Source organism: Musca autumnalis, unplaced genomic scaffold, assembly GCF_047663935.1.
Source record: "Musca autumnalis isolate F117 unplaced genomic scaffold, ASM4766393v1 scaffold_1, whole genome shotgun sequence".
Classification (NCBI taxonomy): Eukaryota; Metazoa; Arthropoda; class Insecta; order Diptera; family Muscidae; genus Musca; species Musca autumnalis.
The window spans coordinates 314,226-331,212 of record NW_027411644.1 but is presented as its reverse complement, the minus strand read 5'-3'; the positions used below and the strand labels follow the sequence as shown (position 1 = coordinate 331,212).

Below are 16,987 nucleotides of genomic sequence, written 5' to 3'. Positions count from 1 at the left end.
CAAAATAAAGAAAAATAACATCTGGGGATACAAATCATCTGCGCATTGTATTCTTATTAATTCAACAAATTACATAATTGTATTGCGAATTTTATTTCTGATTGGCAAAAGTCCGGATCCAAAGCATTGGTGCAAGAAGCCATGACGATGAACTGGTGCAAGAAGCCATGACAATGAACTGGTGCAAGAAGCCATGACAATGAACCGGTGCAAGATGCTATGACAATGAACTGGTGCAAGATGCCGTGACAATGAACTGGTGCAAAATGCCATGACAATGAACTGGTGCAAAATGTCATGACAATGAACTGGTGCAAAATGCCATGACAATGAACAGGTGAAATCAGGTGTCACTCCCTTGTAAATTTCATCGGTGATTCACCTAAATTTGCACCTATGACAAGTCACTTGCACCTATGATTCAACTCATGATCTGTCATCGAACATTTTGCTGGGTATGTATGATGCCAAAGATGCCATTCAATCATGGGTGCAAGTCATCTGGCGTGTCATCTTTTTAGCATCTTCATCGATGAATTTTTTATGAGCGTGGATCCCAAGAGATGCTATTCATTTTTGGATTCAAAGCATGTCAGTTACACCAATGCTTTGACATGTCATTTTCACCAACCCTTTGCAATAACATTATCATTACGACGAGAGTTTTAACAACTTTGATTGTGATTTCGATTCTCCACCAACATCAAGCCTATTGTAAATAATTAATCTTATATACATACATATTTAGAAAAATGTGTATAAATAACCAGTAGGAAAAGACCAAAGTCGGGCGGGGCCGACTATGTAATACCCTACACCAGTCGAAATATGTAAAAATGGAATAATTAGTTTTTAATTAATATGGAAGCTATACCAAAATTCGGGGCTATATCAAAACGTGGACATATGTATGTCCATAATTCTTGGTGGAGAAGTTTTTTAATAACCCAAAACAAACATTAAAGTAAACTTTTTGAACTCAATAAACTCCAAATGGCAAATTGGAGCCATACTTGGGGAAAATCGTTAAAATACCTAAAATCGGGAGGTACCGTTATATGCGGGCTACAAAAAAACATGGACCTATCTTAACAATTTTAAGTGGCGAAATTTCGTGGCCACTGGGAACCACATATGTAAAATTTCAGCTAGTTCAAGCAAAAAATGTGGCTAAGATCCCTAAAATACCTTAAATCGGGAGGTATCGTAATATGGGGACTATACCGAACCGTGGACCTATCTTGACAATTTTTAGTGGAGCAATTTCGCGGCCATTGGGAACCTCAAATGTAAAATTTATGCTTCATTCGGGAGGCCCTTTTTTATGGTGCCTATATCTAACTATGTATGTTGACAATTTTTGGTGGGCTAGAAATTGGGAGGTACTGTTATATAGGGGTTATAATAAAACATGGGCCTATGTTGACAGTTTTTGATGGGAGCCTTTAATGTCAAATAACTCCTAATTCGGTTAAAAAATTTAGCTAGAATCTTCAAAATATCGAAAATCGGTACATAACGTGGGAACTTCAAATGTCATTAACAGCTAGTTCGGAGGTATCTGGGCTATACGAAAATATGAACTTTAATGGACCGTTATATGGGGGCTATACCAAAACGTGGACCTATGTCCACAAGTTTTGTTATATAAGTTTATTGACACTTAAGAACCCTAAGTGTCAAAATATAGCTAAATCGGTCTGAAAATGTAGCTAAAACTGTCAAAATACCGTAAATCGGGGGGTACCGTTATATGGGGGCTATACCGAAACGTGGACCTATGTCCACAACTTTTGTTATATAAGTTTATTGACATCTAAGAACCCTAAATGTCAAATTATAGCTATATCGGTCTGAAAATGTAGCTAAAAACATCAAAACACCGTAAATAGGGGGGTACCGTTATATGGGGGCTATACCAAAATGTGGACCTATGTCGACAACTTTTGTTATATAAGTTTATTGACACTTAAGAACCCTAAATGTCAAATTATAGCTAAATCGGTCTGAAAATGTAGCTAAAAACGTCAAAATACCGCAAATCGGGGGGGTGCCGTTATATGGGGGCTATACCAAAACGTGGACCTATGCCCACAAGTTTTGTTATATATGTTTATTGACACTTAAGAACCCTAAATGTCAAATTATATCCAAATCGGTCTGAAAATGTAGCTGAAAACGTCAAAATACCGTAAATCGGGGGGTACCGTTATATGGGGGCTATACCAAAACGTGGACCGATATATCCCATCTTAGAACTTGATCTTCCGACGGCTAAAAAAATGGTATTCCCCAATTTTCAGCGAAATCGGTCAACAAATGCGACCTGTATGTTGCGAACGGACGGACGGACGGACGGACATGCATAAATCGACTCAGAAAGTGATTCTATGTATATCCCTAGAAGGAACTATGGGTCTATCTCGATTCCTTTTGTATGTTACATACAAATGCACTAACACATAATACTCCTTACCACATAGTGGTGTAGGGTATAAAAACACAAAATTTATGTCTATTGGATCGATGGAATGGGTTCAAATGCTGATGAAAAGATCGGATCTTTCACGACTTCCTTTGCATGGGTTCAAATGCTGATGAAAATATCGGATCTTTCACGACTTCCTTTGCATTGGTTCAAATGCTAATGAAAAAAATCGGATTTTTCACGACTTCGTTTGAACCAATTCAAAATCACGTCATCGCATGGAACCCTTCCTTCAAATTTTTCTGGGTATACTCTTATATTTACTATAAGTTTATAGAAATAATAAATAAATAAAAATTGAATAAAATATGAAACAAAACAAACAAAAACAAACTTGACGTTTTTCACCATAGACAATTTTGAAAGGAAGCGGGCATACGTGTAGGTTTGATTTTCCATAGCTATTTCGAACCTGTTCTACCTTCCTTACTACGTGTTTACACCAGGCAATTTGTCTTCAAATACAACTCTGATTTACTAACAAATACATACATTTCGACTGTCTCCCAGCTGTCCATCAGTTTTTCTCAGACAAATTTTTGAAATTTGTTATAAAAATGTGCGAGATAATAATTGAAATGTGTTGAAAACAAAGGAACATGAATAAAAACATAATATGTGAACGGAAAACAAAAGTAAATCGATGATTTTCATTCATAATTTTACAACTTTTTTTGCAGTTACTCTAGGCCATAGCCGACCAAGAAGAGCGAGCGCTTAAATTGTTTATGTGTGGGCAAAATTACACTGACAGAACAGGGCGATGATTTTCATATTGAGTGTGAAATGAAAAAAATATATTGTTGGCGCGTTCGCTTTGTATGACTTAAATTAAAAATAATATGAATAACTTCATAATTTGAAGAGTATTTCTCTTCACATGTTAATTTTTTTTTTTTTTTTGAAGAGAAAAAACAAATTGTATGCAAAAATGATTTTTTAAGACTTTCTAAGAATAAAAATAAACTTATTGACTCGGTGCGGCGGACTATTGTGGACCGAGATAAAGGCACTTCTTTGAAAATGTCTTCCATTTTTCTACCAGTATTTCCAAAAAAGGTAATACTGACATAAAACTTCTTTAAAAACCCCCATCCAATTCCAAAGCAATCTTATATGAGGCCTTGATTGTAGCATTATCATAATTGCCTTTATCTTTTGTAATATTAAGACTCCTATTATTTTTATTTGTTAAATTATCTTTAAGCTGGCATATTATTTTTTTCGCTCATTTCCCGTCATTAAATGATATTTTGTATGCATATTATAATGACGCCTAAGGTAAGATGGATATACATTTTTTATTGTTGCATTGCAGACGAGACATTCTGCGTCATTAAAAATATTAATACAAAACAAAAAATCATTTTCAAATTCTTCCCTCCACATATTTGCTGTACAACTGCAAAATCTTTTCAGTGTACCCAAAAAAAAAAACAAATAAAGCGGCATCAACCTGCTTGCATGACATTCAGTACAAGACTGCAGTAAAAAAATCAAAACATTTGCTCTCTTAGTTTGCGTTCGGGTCGCGTGTGTGTGATTTGCCGAAAAACTTCGTAACCTTAACAATACTAACGAACGGGTTTGCTCTAGGCAAAACTACTTGCAAATTCCTCGTGGATCTGCCGTATTTTTAAAACGAAAAGGATAAAAATTATAAAATGCGTTATGCTTTGCGTTTTTAATCTGAAATAGAATACAATTTTGTGTGATAAATGCGTTTCTTAATAACAATCGAACACTTTATCGGCATTTCGAGTATAATGCATGTACTCAACTGACATTAAGTTACTGACATGTGTAACTGCAGAGTTAATGAACCTTGGTCCCATCTTAGTATATTTACATGTCTTTACTTTTGACAAAGAAGAGTAAGGCCTGAATGGGTAAAATAAAAACGTAAACCGTAGTATACATTTTATTCACTGCCTACATACATAATATGTATACAAATTCGAAAAATCCAGTAATGTCTTTAGCCTTTTATCGTTATCTGTATATTTACCCCCCGTAGAAAAAGTTCGAGCCAACCAACTAAATTCTAATTCAAAAATACAATTCGTAAATTTGGAACTCATTCGTCAGGTAGGGCGTAATGTTTTAAGCATATCAAGTCGAAAATTACTGTTATTACAACTTACCTAGGCGTAAGTAGAGTTACTTTCGTTCCAGCTGGTGAAATGAGATTCAGTTGTATGTCGCCTCTTCGTTGTGATGTTAGGGTAATTTTAGCTTGGACATGTTCCAAAAAATTGATGTTCAGACAGTTTTTCACTGATAATTGTAATGTAATATGACTTTTTGGCGGAATAACTCTGTAAATAAAAGATTTTTTTAATAATATTGCAGTATGCAATGTATATGCAAACTTATGCATACTTATCGACATGTGGAGCGTTGATCTCACAACGCTGCTGCTCGGGCACCGTTTTCCACTGACGAGCCAGCCTTACCATTGCGGCTGCATCCATTAGTCCGTAACCAAATGAATGGCTTACTCTCCTTCCGACACCATTTTTTGACCAAGTGGGGTCAATAAGGTTTGCGGGTTTGGCTGTCCTAACCACAATATGTTGCATATCTCGCCAAGTTAAATTTTTATTGGACTCAAGTACCAAAGCAGCTATACCGGCAGCCAAGGGGGCGGAAGCAGATGTGCCTGTATGTGAAACAGTGCACGAGTGGTGTAGATCTGTTGTAACAACCTGTTTCTCAGCTTGGCTTCCACTACTGTATGTTGTTGCAAGAGTAGAACTGCATTTCTCCGAATACCAAGGCACAAACCCATCTTCGGTGGCGCTAGAAATCGACAGTGTCCAAATTGAATTGGTATAGCCATCGCAGTTACAATTATCCATTTCTCGGCCTCCGTTTCCTGAAGCCCAAATAAAAATGCTACCCTTTCCAGCTCTTCCTTTGGTGACGCCTTCTATGAAAGCGCGAGAAGCTAGTTCTCCTGGTCCGTCAACGGTTTTTCCATCGTCGTCTGGTCCCCAAGAGGCACTATATATATCAATATGTTGGGGATTCAAGGATAATGATCTGGCCTCGACGGCATCTGTAACGTCGCCATCTAACATTCGGACACCGCCAACACTGGCACCAAATGCAATGCCCACAGCACATATCGAATTATTGGCGGTAGCTGCCACTTCCCCCGCGCATCTTGTGCCATGGCGGTTTGAATCTGCCAAATCGTAGTGTGGCATAGGGTCTTCGTCGAGGCTATTCACGTCATATGAAGCTTTAGGATCCTGTAACGTGCAAAATTGTATTATTCAATGTTCGAAGCATAAACACATCGCCATACATACATAATTATGAATTATATCTGGATGATCAGATTCAAGACCATCGTCCAAGATCGTGACCACAATTCCCTTGCCCGTTATTCCTTCTTTCCACGCCGGTATTACATTCATGTCCAAGTCGCCACCTCGGTTCTAAGAGAAACTCTTACTCACTCGAACTGCTTGTATTGTATGTATTTACTCACCAAATACCACATGTGCTCCCACTTTGGGTCGGTAAAGGGCATTGACTTTACCCTTGAAAATGCCGACCTTGACGAAGTTCGTGAAGGCCTCATTCGTATGAAGTCGCGTTTTCGCCGTGACTTGGCAATTTGTTGCTTCGCCCAGTTAACACGTGCATCCTCATCAAGTCTTGTCTGGTGATGTGTTGATGGCTCCAAGGATCGTTTTGATACCTTGTGGTGAGCAAATAGATAATGGTCTTCAAATATCTGAAAATTTGAATGAAAAACACCATATTTTGATTATTTTAAATGTAGTAAATAAATCGAGCTCGAGGTCTTGGATGGTTGTTGCTTTTATTTATTCATTATTTTATTCGATATTTTGTCTTTCTTCGAAAGACATCTTCAGGATCTATAGAAAAACATTTACATTTTATTGTTTGCATACATGATCATATTGTTGTTACACTTACAAATAGTGATTAAAACTACTACAACAATAACAATAATTTCGCCAAGCACAAACGTCGACCTGTTGCTGCTGCCATCTGTTTCGTCACTGCATTATTTTCTTCTTATTGTATTCTATTTATTTTTCGAATCAGATGTCTGTAGCTGTGCGCTGTGTTTTAAATAATTCGTCTGTTCCAGTACTGCAATTTTTTCGATAACATAAAGGAAACAAGTAAGAAAAGCGTTAAGTTCGGTCGGGCCGAACTTTTTATACCCTCCACCACAAATTTCAGCCATTTCGGTGGATTAATGTGGCCACAACCTTCAAAATACCGAAATTCGGAAGGTACCGTTCTATGGGGGCTATATGATGGCGTGGACCTATACCTACAAATTTCTGGGTGAAAGTTTTATACGCCTAAAGAAGAGTAAATGCCAAATTTCAGCCATCTCGGTGTGATAATGAGTCTAAAACGTTCAAAATATCGAAAAATCGGGAGATATTGTATTATGGGGGCTATATCAACACGTGGACCTATATAAACATTTTATGGTAGAAATGTTTCTTAGCCTCTGGAAACACAAAATCAAAAGTTACAACCGATTCTTTGGCCAAATGGGTCTAATACATTCAAGATATATTAAAATGACGCGTACTTTATAAGGGCCTTATGTGGGGGCTATACCAAAACGTAGACCTATATAACCCAACTTTGGTAGGAATGTTTTCTGGCCTCTGAAGACACAAAATACCAAATTACAACCAATTCTGTGGTCAAATGGGTCTAATACATTCAAATGGGTCTAATACATTCAAAATATATTAAAATGACGCGTACTTTATATGGGGCCTTATATGGGGGCTATACCAAAACGTGGACCTATATAACCCAACTTTGGTAGGAATATTTTTTGGCCTCTGGAGATACAAATTAAAAAAATACCAAATTACAACCAATTCGGTGGTAAAATGGGCCAAATATCTTAAAAATTCCTTAAAACGACGACGCGTCAAGCGTCATTTTGTATGGGGGCTATACGAAAGCGTGGACCTACATAGCCTGCTCTCAATACCAAAAGCCCACGTACTACGTCCTACGTAAATATAACATATTTTCCCAAAATTTCATCAACCTACGTCAATCCGTTCGGACGCTAGAGTGATTTCTACAGACGGACAGACGGACGGACATGGCTATATCGATGTAGAATTGCACGCTGATCAAGAATATATATACTTTGTGGGGTCTACAATGATTATTTCGAGTAGTTACAAACGTAGTGACAAACTTAATATACCCCAATCCTATGGTGGAGGGTATAAAAATGTTATCGTAGTAAAAAATAGTAGCTTCTTGCAGGTTCCGGAAAAGAGCAAATATATCTATCTTCTACAAGCATTGCTGCTATAACCAGGGTTTCGGAGTCGAGGTATTTTTCGTTCGACTCCGACTCGGAGTGTAAATTCCTATACCACTAACAATTAATAAAATGTGTACAAATTTTTAACTTTTCCTATTTTTGGGCCCATATAGGCTAATCTGTTGGGTTTTCCTAACATATTCCTTCGAAAGGGCATTCTTTCGAATATAATATATATTTTTGTGCAGGGTTTAAAATGCTAACGCCATATAAGCAAAAGCAACGAATATTTGCAGCTTTGCCTGCTAAAATTTCTTCGAAATATGTTTAGCAACAATGAACAACTGCAACATGTAGCAACAAATTTCACAAAAATATTGCTAGCCAGTGTTTGAATTTGCTACCAGCACAGCACTGAAATCACTAAAAATATGCTATTGCTATGCTGTGCTGTTTTCAAAAACAAAATCGAAAACTGTTGCTGTGCTATGCTGCGAACATACAAGTAGCACAGCACATGGTCTATGCTGTGCTTCTGAAATCTGCGAAGCACACAGCATAGCATAGTCATCAAAATCAAAAGCGAATGCTATTGCTATGCTGTGCTGTAGAGTTGTGCCAAAGGAACTATATGGAACTATATAGTTCACTTCGCAGTGCCAATGGCCCACATTTTTTCTTTGAACAAACTGCGTATACTTACTATTACACGTTATATTTCATGATGTTACTCATACGTTTCGGAACTAGTACAAGGAACTAGGAACTAGATTACCCAACTCTACTGTACTGTAGACATTTTAACAGCATAGTAAACAGCCGCAGTCAAGAAAACAAAAACGAAAACTATTGCTGTACTGTGCTATGAACAAAATCAACAGCATAGCATCAAACATAACCCAGAAAAATATTTGATGGCAAAGAAGTACATATGGAGAATAACAAAATTCCTTTACAATTCCATTTGAAAAAAATTAAAAATTTTTTTTGCGAGCACATCTACGATTTTTGGTATAGAGGTAAAGGAAAAAAATCCGGCTTCAAATCTACTCGCGTTCACGAAATTGGCCAATGCGCGCAAAATTTATAGCGGTTTTTATTCTCATATAAAGAAAAAATATTTAAAAATATCTTTTTTGTTGTTATGAGAAAATTTATACATAAATCGTTAACAGCATTCCATATCTATTCGTGGATGTTTAAAAAGTTATAAATTTATTATTATTTTCGCGGAAAATCAACAAATAATAAAAAAATTTTGAAGTAAATCCAAATTATCCTTTCCCAGAATCCGTACAAACCCTCAAAAAATAAAATAAAAAAATATATGCGGAATCTAGACAATGCGTAGAAAAATATGATACCAAATTTATGGAGATTGGGTACATAAATTGCATATTATAGCAACAACAAAAGAGAAAAACTTATTGTTGGAAAATATTGTTGCAAATATTTTTTTGGTTTGATTCTAAAAATTCGAAAAAAATATTTGGGAGTTCTCCAACTATTTTGCTAAAATCCCATAGAATAATGAATGTATACTGTTAAAACTTCATCAAAAAATATGGTTTACAATCGCGAGAGTTTAACTGATTACTGTGATAACTTATATGTGTAGGTAATTAAGAGTAATATTGAAATTACAATTATTCAATTAATATTGAAATTAATAAGCCCGTTATTCGCGAATTAGTTAAAGTCGGTTGATGCGCATTCGTTTTTGGATACAGCGAATCAATCTCTTTCAAAATTTATGCATATTTCGATGTTTCACTCAGGGGCCATTGTGTGCCGCCAGTTGCATCATACACTGCAAAAAACCTTAAAGTTGGTAAAAGTCGCGCAATGTGCATACGATTTTGATGCGCATCTGGTTTCATCAGCGCCTATCAAAAATACGTCAAAATATAACAATTTTAATTAGATTCTTCAAGAACCGCGGATGTGCCTCCATATTCAATTTTTTGTGAAAGACCCATATTACTCGCGTATCTCTTTTCTTTTATGACACGCGTTTTCGCAAATATTATAATCGCAAGTAAAGGATTCCATTTATGTAAAAAATTTTAAAGAAAATCGCGGTTTAGTACGCGGATTTGTCAAAATATATTTTTGCTGATTTTCTGATTTTCAAGGTATCTATATCCGCGGTTTTAGTAGATGGACTCTATCGCGGAAGGCTTCATTAGAACAGTCGGGTAAAAAAACTTAATTCACGCGGGTTTCAAAGGAAATGGAATGACAGTTGTAAATTTTACACGCAAAAAATAGGTTTTGTAAGAAAATTCACGCATCAAATTTTGGCCCTTCGACTCCAATTACTAGGATGCTGTAAGGAGCACACTCATGAGATATGTATAAAACGACGTAAAATCACGAGTTCTATAATCGTGTTAAGAGTTTGGAATATTATCTTCTTGGAATATTATCTTCTTCTAAGCTTAAGCCAAAAATCGTATGGGAACATAAAAAAACTTGTTGGCTTCAACCCATTTTTACTCATTTTTCTACATTGATGCCAACACAGCTTCCACGAAAATTAATTTTAATGGTCGACATTATGGGATCCCTCCTAAAACACTTCATTTTAAAGAATTGTAGTCATACTTTATAGAATATATTAACAGTTTGCGAATTCTGATAGGGTGAAACTCGGATTCATCGATTGCAAAACATTTTTGTTATTCGCCATATGTATTTTTTGACGTTTCTTCTATTTTTACATTAGTATACGTTTTGGACAAATATGTTTGTTTTGCAACGTTTACAATTAAAAACGTAGGGGAACACACATACAATTCATTTATAAACAAGTCCACCAACAATATTTTGCAAAAAACTCGACTTATTTGCCATTTTTCGACAACTAATACAAGAAATGTATTTGTTTTATTGACAAACTTTATATTTCTCCTTTACGAAGATTGAAACAAATAGCAGTAGAAAATAACGGACAATGAGAGAGAATTTTTGAGAGTAAAATGCCACTGTTAAACATTTGCTGACAAAGAAAAAGTTATGGTATGTTTACATTTACGTAATCCACTCGATTTGTCAATTCCATTGCATATACGTCAAATAAAATCCACTGGATTTTAGACGAGTTTTCAATTGACGTTTACGTAAAGTTGAAAGCGATTGGATTTCGTAAATGTAAACGTACTATCAATTGGTATGTTCCTTTACTTTATAAAATGGTAACAGTGGCAAAAAATGGTAAAAATGGTATGCTCGTATAAATTGTATCCTTTCTAAAGTAAGCGTTCCTTTGCAGGTTAAAAATTATAAGAAATGGTAACCTCAGGCACGTAAAGGAACAGAACAGAATGTTGCTACGACAATGTATTTATGTATTTGAACTGCTGTAGATTTGTCAAATGTTATTGTGCGAATTTACACATTTGGGTTTAAGTTAATTTACAAAGAAATGAAAAAAAGAGCGATATCAATAAATATTTGTATACGTTTACTATTTTTTAAAATTCATCATTTAAAAACTAGTTTTTGTATACTCTTATTAATTAATCTAACAACGTATTTTGGATTAGATAAACCATTTATCCCAGAAAACTCTAATAAAAACTGTTTAGTCATTATGACGACAGATGTACTCTTTAAAATAAAAACATCCATTAACAAGTTTGTCTTTAGAAAATATAAAAAATGAACTATTATGTCTGTTAATTGACAAAACAGTAATATATAATTTTTTAAAGTACCAAAAAATCTCTTATGTGAAATTGTTACGAATCTCTTTACGTGAATGAAAAATTTAAGAAATAAGGAAAGAAACCCCATGACAATTTGCTGATTATAATTATTGTTATTATTGGTAAAAAATAATAAAAAAAAGCCCAAACATTCCTGTATGTTCTGCAACTAAGTAATTGTTGCTATAGATAACAAAATATTGAACAATCACCCTTATTACGGTTGGCGTTGTCGTATCCAAAATTGCAAGCTGACGTGTCGTAACGTCTAATTGGTATTATGTATGTTTTTGTACAAAAAAGCAAAAATTTCAACTTTTAAATAATTCTTTTGGCAACAAACATTATTAGAATTATTAGTAGATCATTTTTAAACTTTTAATTCAGAAGAAAAACTAACCCTACAGTTTTTACAATCAAAATAAGTGTTTGGCGTAGACGTTTTTGTGGTCGTTGGCGTAGTCGTTGTCGTAGGGATATTTTTTGGTACCACGTAACATTTACGACAACGACAATTTTTTTCTCATACTAAATTTAAAAAATATATTTTTTTTAATTGTAAAACAATTCGTTTGGAATCATCTTTTGAGCAAGAACTAAGAAATTTACATTGCATCAATCGTTATATGAGGACTCTAACAGATTTTCAATAGAAAGTTTGTCATTTGATAAAGACACGAAATTTATCTCATGCAAATGAATCAAAGTAGTAAAATTTGTATTTATTATAGTTATTTTCCAATATATTTTAATAATCATTGCCAAAAAAATCTTTTAAAATTAATTTGTTTTTACTTTTATATACTGTCGTTTACAAAATCGGTCACGACTCTTTCCTCGTATTTCAACGTCATACGTAATACCAATTTGTCGTATTACGCCATACGTAATACCGATTTGTCGTATCAAAAAAAATAAATGTTGTATTTAAACCAAGAAATGCGTTCTGGGAATTGCAAATGTATTTCTTTCGGTTTTTTAAGGATATAAAATGCTGTAAAAGACAGAAAATTTCGTTGTATATAATTTTTCATCATTTAAAAATGTATCTTACGACTACGCCTACGACAACGTCTACGCCACTTGAACGTCTACGACTACGCCAACCGTAATAAGGGTGAATAATTGATCATTCTAAAAATGTTCTTAGGACAAATATAAAAACATTTCGAAAGACCGCTAAAATATAACAAATTTGACACAACATATTATAAAAATATAGTAACAATAGTTTCTTGAAACTAATTTATTTAGTCGGGAACCATACTAGCAGGAATTTCATTAAACAACTTAATAACATTTTGTGTTTCTAGATAAAGGTCCACAGTAGAGTAAAATCGTGAAATTGTTGTAGCGGAGAATTCGATCTAAGAACGCCTAATTTCATGAAATTTAATAAAATTCTCGCTAGTGTGGTCCATGGCTTATGGAAGCGAATTTCGAGTTTCTAAATGCATGTTATTGCCAGTTGTACCTTTTTTAATATATGTACTAGGGTGGTTTTAAAAATCGATGTCGGATTTTTTGAGCTCAATCGGAGTATGTTAACACGTGCCACTGGGACCTCAAAGTTTCCATGGGCCCTTTATATAGCCAAAATTAAAATCTGACCCGATTTTCAAAAATGTTTGTGGGATTTTGTTTAGCAACTTGTACTGTTTTCATCGATTGGACAATAAATGTGATCTGTAAAGTGATTTTGTGAAAATTCGCCAATACAAATTAAAATTAAAATTGGTCCCCATTTTATAGGGCCAAAGGCGAATTTTCACAAAATCACTCTATAGACCACATTTATTATCCAATCGATAAAAAAAGTACCATCTATGTACCTTGTAAGCAATAAACAACACAGAACAACTCATTATTATAAGTTTTCTTTTACTATTAGATGTATTTGAAAACGCAAAATAAACGAATTTGAAGACATTAAAAATATAATTTTCACATTATAAGTTAATGCCAAGAAAGTTCTCCTTGAAATTTAAGGATCCCTTTTAATATTATTTTAACCCGAACGCTAAAAAATCTGATCGAAAAATCCAAACTATAACCAAAGAAGGCTTATTTATAATAATGGGGGTTAGTGAGTTTGCTGGGTTAACATTAATTATGCTATGCTATGTAGAAATGTTTACAGCATAGCAGAGCACAGCAATCGTTTTTCGATTTCATGACTATGATATGTGCTATGCTACTTTTATGTTCGTAGCATAGCACAGCAACAGTTTTCGTTTTTGTTTTTGAAAACAGCACAGCGTAGCAATAGCATTCGTTATTGATTTTGATGACTATGCTATGTGCTGTGAAGATTTCAGAAGCACAGCATAGATCTTGTGCTATGCTACGTTTATGTTCGCAGCATAGCACAGGAACAGTTTTCGATTTTGTTTTTGAAAACAGCACAGCATAGCAATAGCACTCGTTTTTATTTTTGATGCTGTGGCTATGTGCTATGCTGCGTCACTTTCACAGCACCAGCATAGACCTTGTGCTGTGCTGTGAAAAACTAGTAGCAAATTCAAACACTGTTGCTAGCGATGCTGATGCTATTTGATATTATCGCCATAATATAATAAAACAGCATCCGACACGAATAAGCAACATACATAGTTTAACGGCTTAGCCAGGTTTTCAGCAAACAATTGTTTTGGGATCAGGGTTACCAGTGTAATGCATTAAAAATCACGTTATAATTAATTCCACTTTTTCGTTCAAAGGACATGTGAATTTTTGGTGAAGCCGTTCAATATATATTTTTTATTTTTAAACAATAATAACACTGTGCTACAAAAGTTGACAAAAATTGTTTGCAGGGGTTCTGATTCATATATTCAATTTTTTTGGGAGTGCGTAGAAGACGAAAATACCTTCGGTTGCTTTGGGCCACTTCGTTTTTTGATTTGATTTTATAACGGAGTTTCTTGGATTTTCAACTTAAAACGGACATAACTTATTTTTCCCACAATGGACTTTTACAGTCTATTTTTTATTTAAGAGCTGAAAATCATGTCTTTCGAACAAATGGTTAAGTTATAGTGATTTAAGTTTGACGAATGATAAAATCCTAATTCGTGCAAAAATGAAGATAAAATCCTCAAAATACTTCAAATCGGGTGGTACCGCTATATGGGGGCTATAGGAAAAATTGGGCCCATATTTATTTATGGTCATCCAAATCTGAAAAGTGTGCAAAGTTTCAGTTAGATTGGTCAACTGCAACTGTGTGGAAAATGAGTTACCAGAGTTGAAATGTAAGTTAAATAAAACACCGTTAAAACAGTGTAAAATGGACCAATCTTTGTTTTATTTCATATTCATGTATTGTCATCCAAATCTGAAAAGTGTACAAAGTTTTAGTCCGATTGGTCAACTGCAACTGTGTCAAAATTGAGTTACCAAATTTGAACTAAACGGACCAAAGCAAGTTAAATAAAACACTGTAATACGCTGTAAAAGACCGTTGTAGAAAAAAGAAGTTATGTCCGTTTTAAGTTGAAAATCCAAGAAACCCCGTTTTTCACTACATTTACCGTTATAAAATCAAAAAACGAAGTGACCCAAAGAAACCAAAGGTATTTTCGTCTTCCATGGACTCCCACAAAACTGAATATATGCATCAGAACCCCTGCAAATTTTCACTGTAGCACAGTGTAATTAGTATTCTTTAGGTTCTACCATATGATGGAGGCATTGTGACATTAAATGACACCTTTTTTATTAGTGCGTTGGCAACTCTAATCACAAAAGCACCCTCGAATGGTCAGTCGACTGTTTAATGTGTAGCGTGGTTGTCGATTATGCCCAACGAAAAAAAGATTAGGCGTAAAAAACGAAATAAGCAAAAATGTACAAAAAAAATATGAGTAGAGGGGTAATGGGCATTCCAGACCACAAAAGCGCCTTTTTTGCCTATTCGGCCCACTGTGCAGGCTGTGTGTGTGTGTGTGTGTGAGAGAGAGAGTGTGTGTGTGTGTGTGAGAGAGAGAGATTGTGTGTGTGTGTGTGAGAGAGAGAGAGTGTGTGTGTGTGTGTGTGAGAGAGAGAGAGTGTGTGTGTGTGTGAGAGAGAGAACAAGAGAGAGAGATCACTAGATCGAGAGAGTATTTGGAGAGATCTTAAATGTAAACATAGCATAAATATATACAAAATATTAGGGTGTCTCAAAAATATTACCTCCAAAAATATTAGGGTTGCCACATTTACCGCTTAAATTAAAAAATATTACGTTGAATCATGAAATATGGGGTCCCCAATGTGAGAGTTAGGATAAGGACCAGCCCTAAGAAGCAATTCTTACCCGAACAGACCTATTGTGCGAGAGAGTTTTATTCAAACAAATGTATGGCATTAGAGAACATATGTGAAAACTAAAATAAGAGAGAGAGAGAGAGAGAGTAAACTAATAGACGGTTATACATTTACCCATTTACATGTATGTATCTCCAGATAGTTAGGATAAAGACCAGCTAAAAGATGAAATTTTTGTCGATTTGAACCACTGTGCGAGTCAGTTGGAGTCAAACAAATGATTTAGTGGAGGATATCTAGAGAGCCACATTTAACCTGTATATGTGTGGGAGGGAGCCAGACCTTGATTTCAGGAGAGAAACACATTTAACCTGTATATGTGTGGGAGGGAGCCAGACCTTGATTTCAGGAGAGAAACACATTTATCCTGTATATGTGTGGGAGGGAGCCAGACCGAGAAGTTGAGAGAGAACCACATTTGATCGCTAATGTAAACAAAATACATTTCAATATATGTCTGTCCGTAAGCATGTCGAATCATGATCGTAATCAAAGTGGATTTTTCCGTCCGTCCGCCAGTCTCTCTGTGAGCATGTTCAATCATGTTCATAACTTAACATATGTATGCCCAATTAATTTCACAATATTGTGAAATTCATGTTTTAGCATAATACAGTTTTCGTATAAAAAGCAAATAATCTTAAATAAGATTCAATGTATACGCAATTAATTTCACAAGTTTGTGAAATTATTGATGATGGTCAGGTTTGTTCGTCTTTTGAATTTCATAATGCTATGAGTTGAGATGAATGTCAGAGTTTCTCATATTGCAACAAAAACCCAAGAATAAACATTAAGTGGCCATGAAATGTTTCGTACAAATTCTTTCCTTTGTTATATTCCATGTTAGCGTACTGGTGATCGATACATTGACCAAAAATTTGATTTTTTGTCACCGAGCTTTTAGGCAATTTGTTTACATTTAACAAATGTAAACAAATCTGCAGTATTCTATGCTACAAGAATATTTCTTTGTTCGTAGGAATTCTTGCCCTTTGTGGGTATTACACAGCAATGCATGTGTTTATGTTGACCATCAGGTGGAGGGGGGATAGGGGGTGTGAGGTGGAGGGGTATGGTTGAGGGCGGATTTTGATTCTGGAATACAATCAATACTTTGATTCATCCAAATAATTATATATTGATGGGAATTGTTGAGAACATCATCAGTACTTAACAAGT

At 34.9% G+C, this 16,987-nt stretch overlaps 1 protein-coding gene across 4 annotated transcripts in view; it reads right to left on the bottom strand.

Moving 5' to 3' along the window:
• LOC141400205 (furin-like protease 1) overlaps window positions 1-16,987 on the bottom strand; it is a 161,216-nt gene that overhangs the window by 37,898 nt on the left and 106,331 nt on the right. For all 4 annotated transcript variants that reach the window (XM_073979688.1, XM_073979739.1, XM_073979678.1 and 1 more), the window contains exons 3-6: window positions 5,988-6,236; window positions 5,806-5,934; window positions 4,871-5,745; window positions 4,633-4,806 (exon numbers count right to left, since the gene is read on the bottom strand). In XM_073979688.1, the coding sequence (XP_073835789.1) occupies window positions 4,633-4,806; window positions 4,871-5,745; window positions 5,806-5,934; window positions 5,988-6,236 (1,427 nt within the window). The remainder of the gene's footprint in view (window positions 1-4,632; window positions 4,807-4,870; window positions 5,746-5,805; window positions 5,935-5,987; window positions 6,237-16,987) is intronic.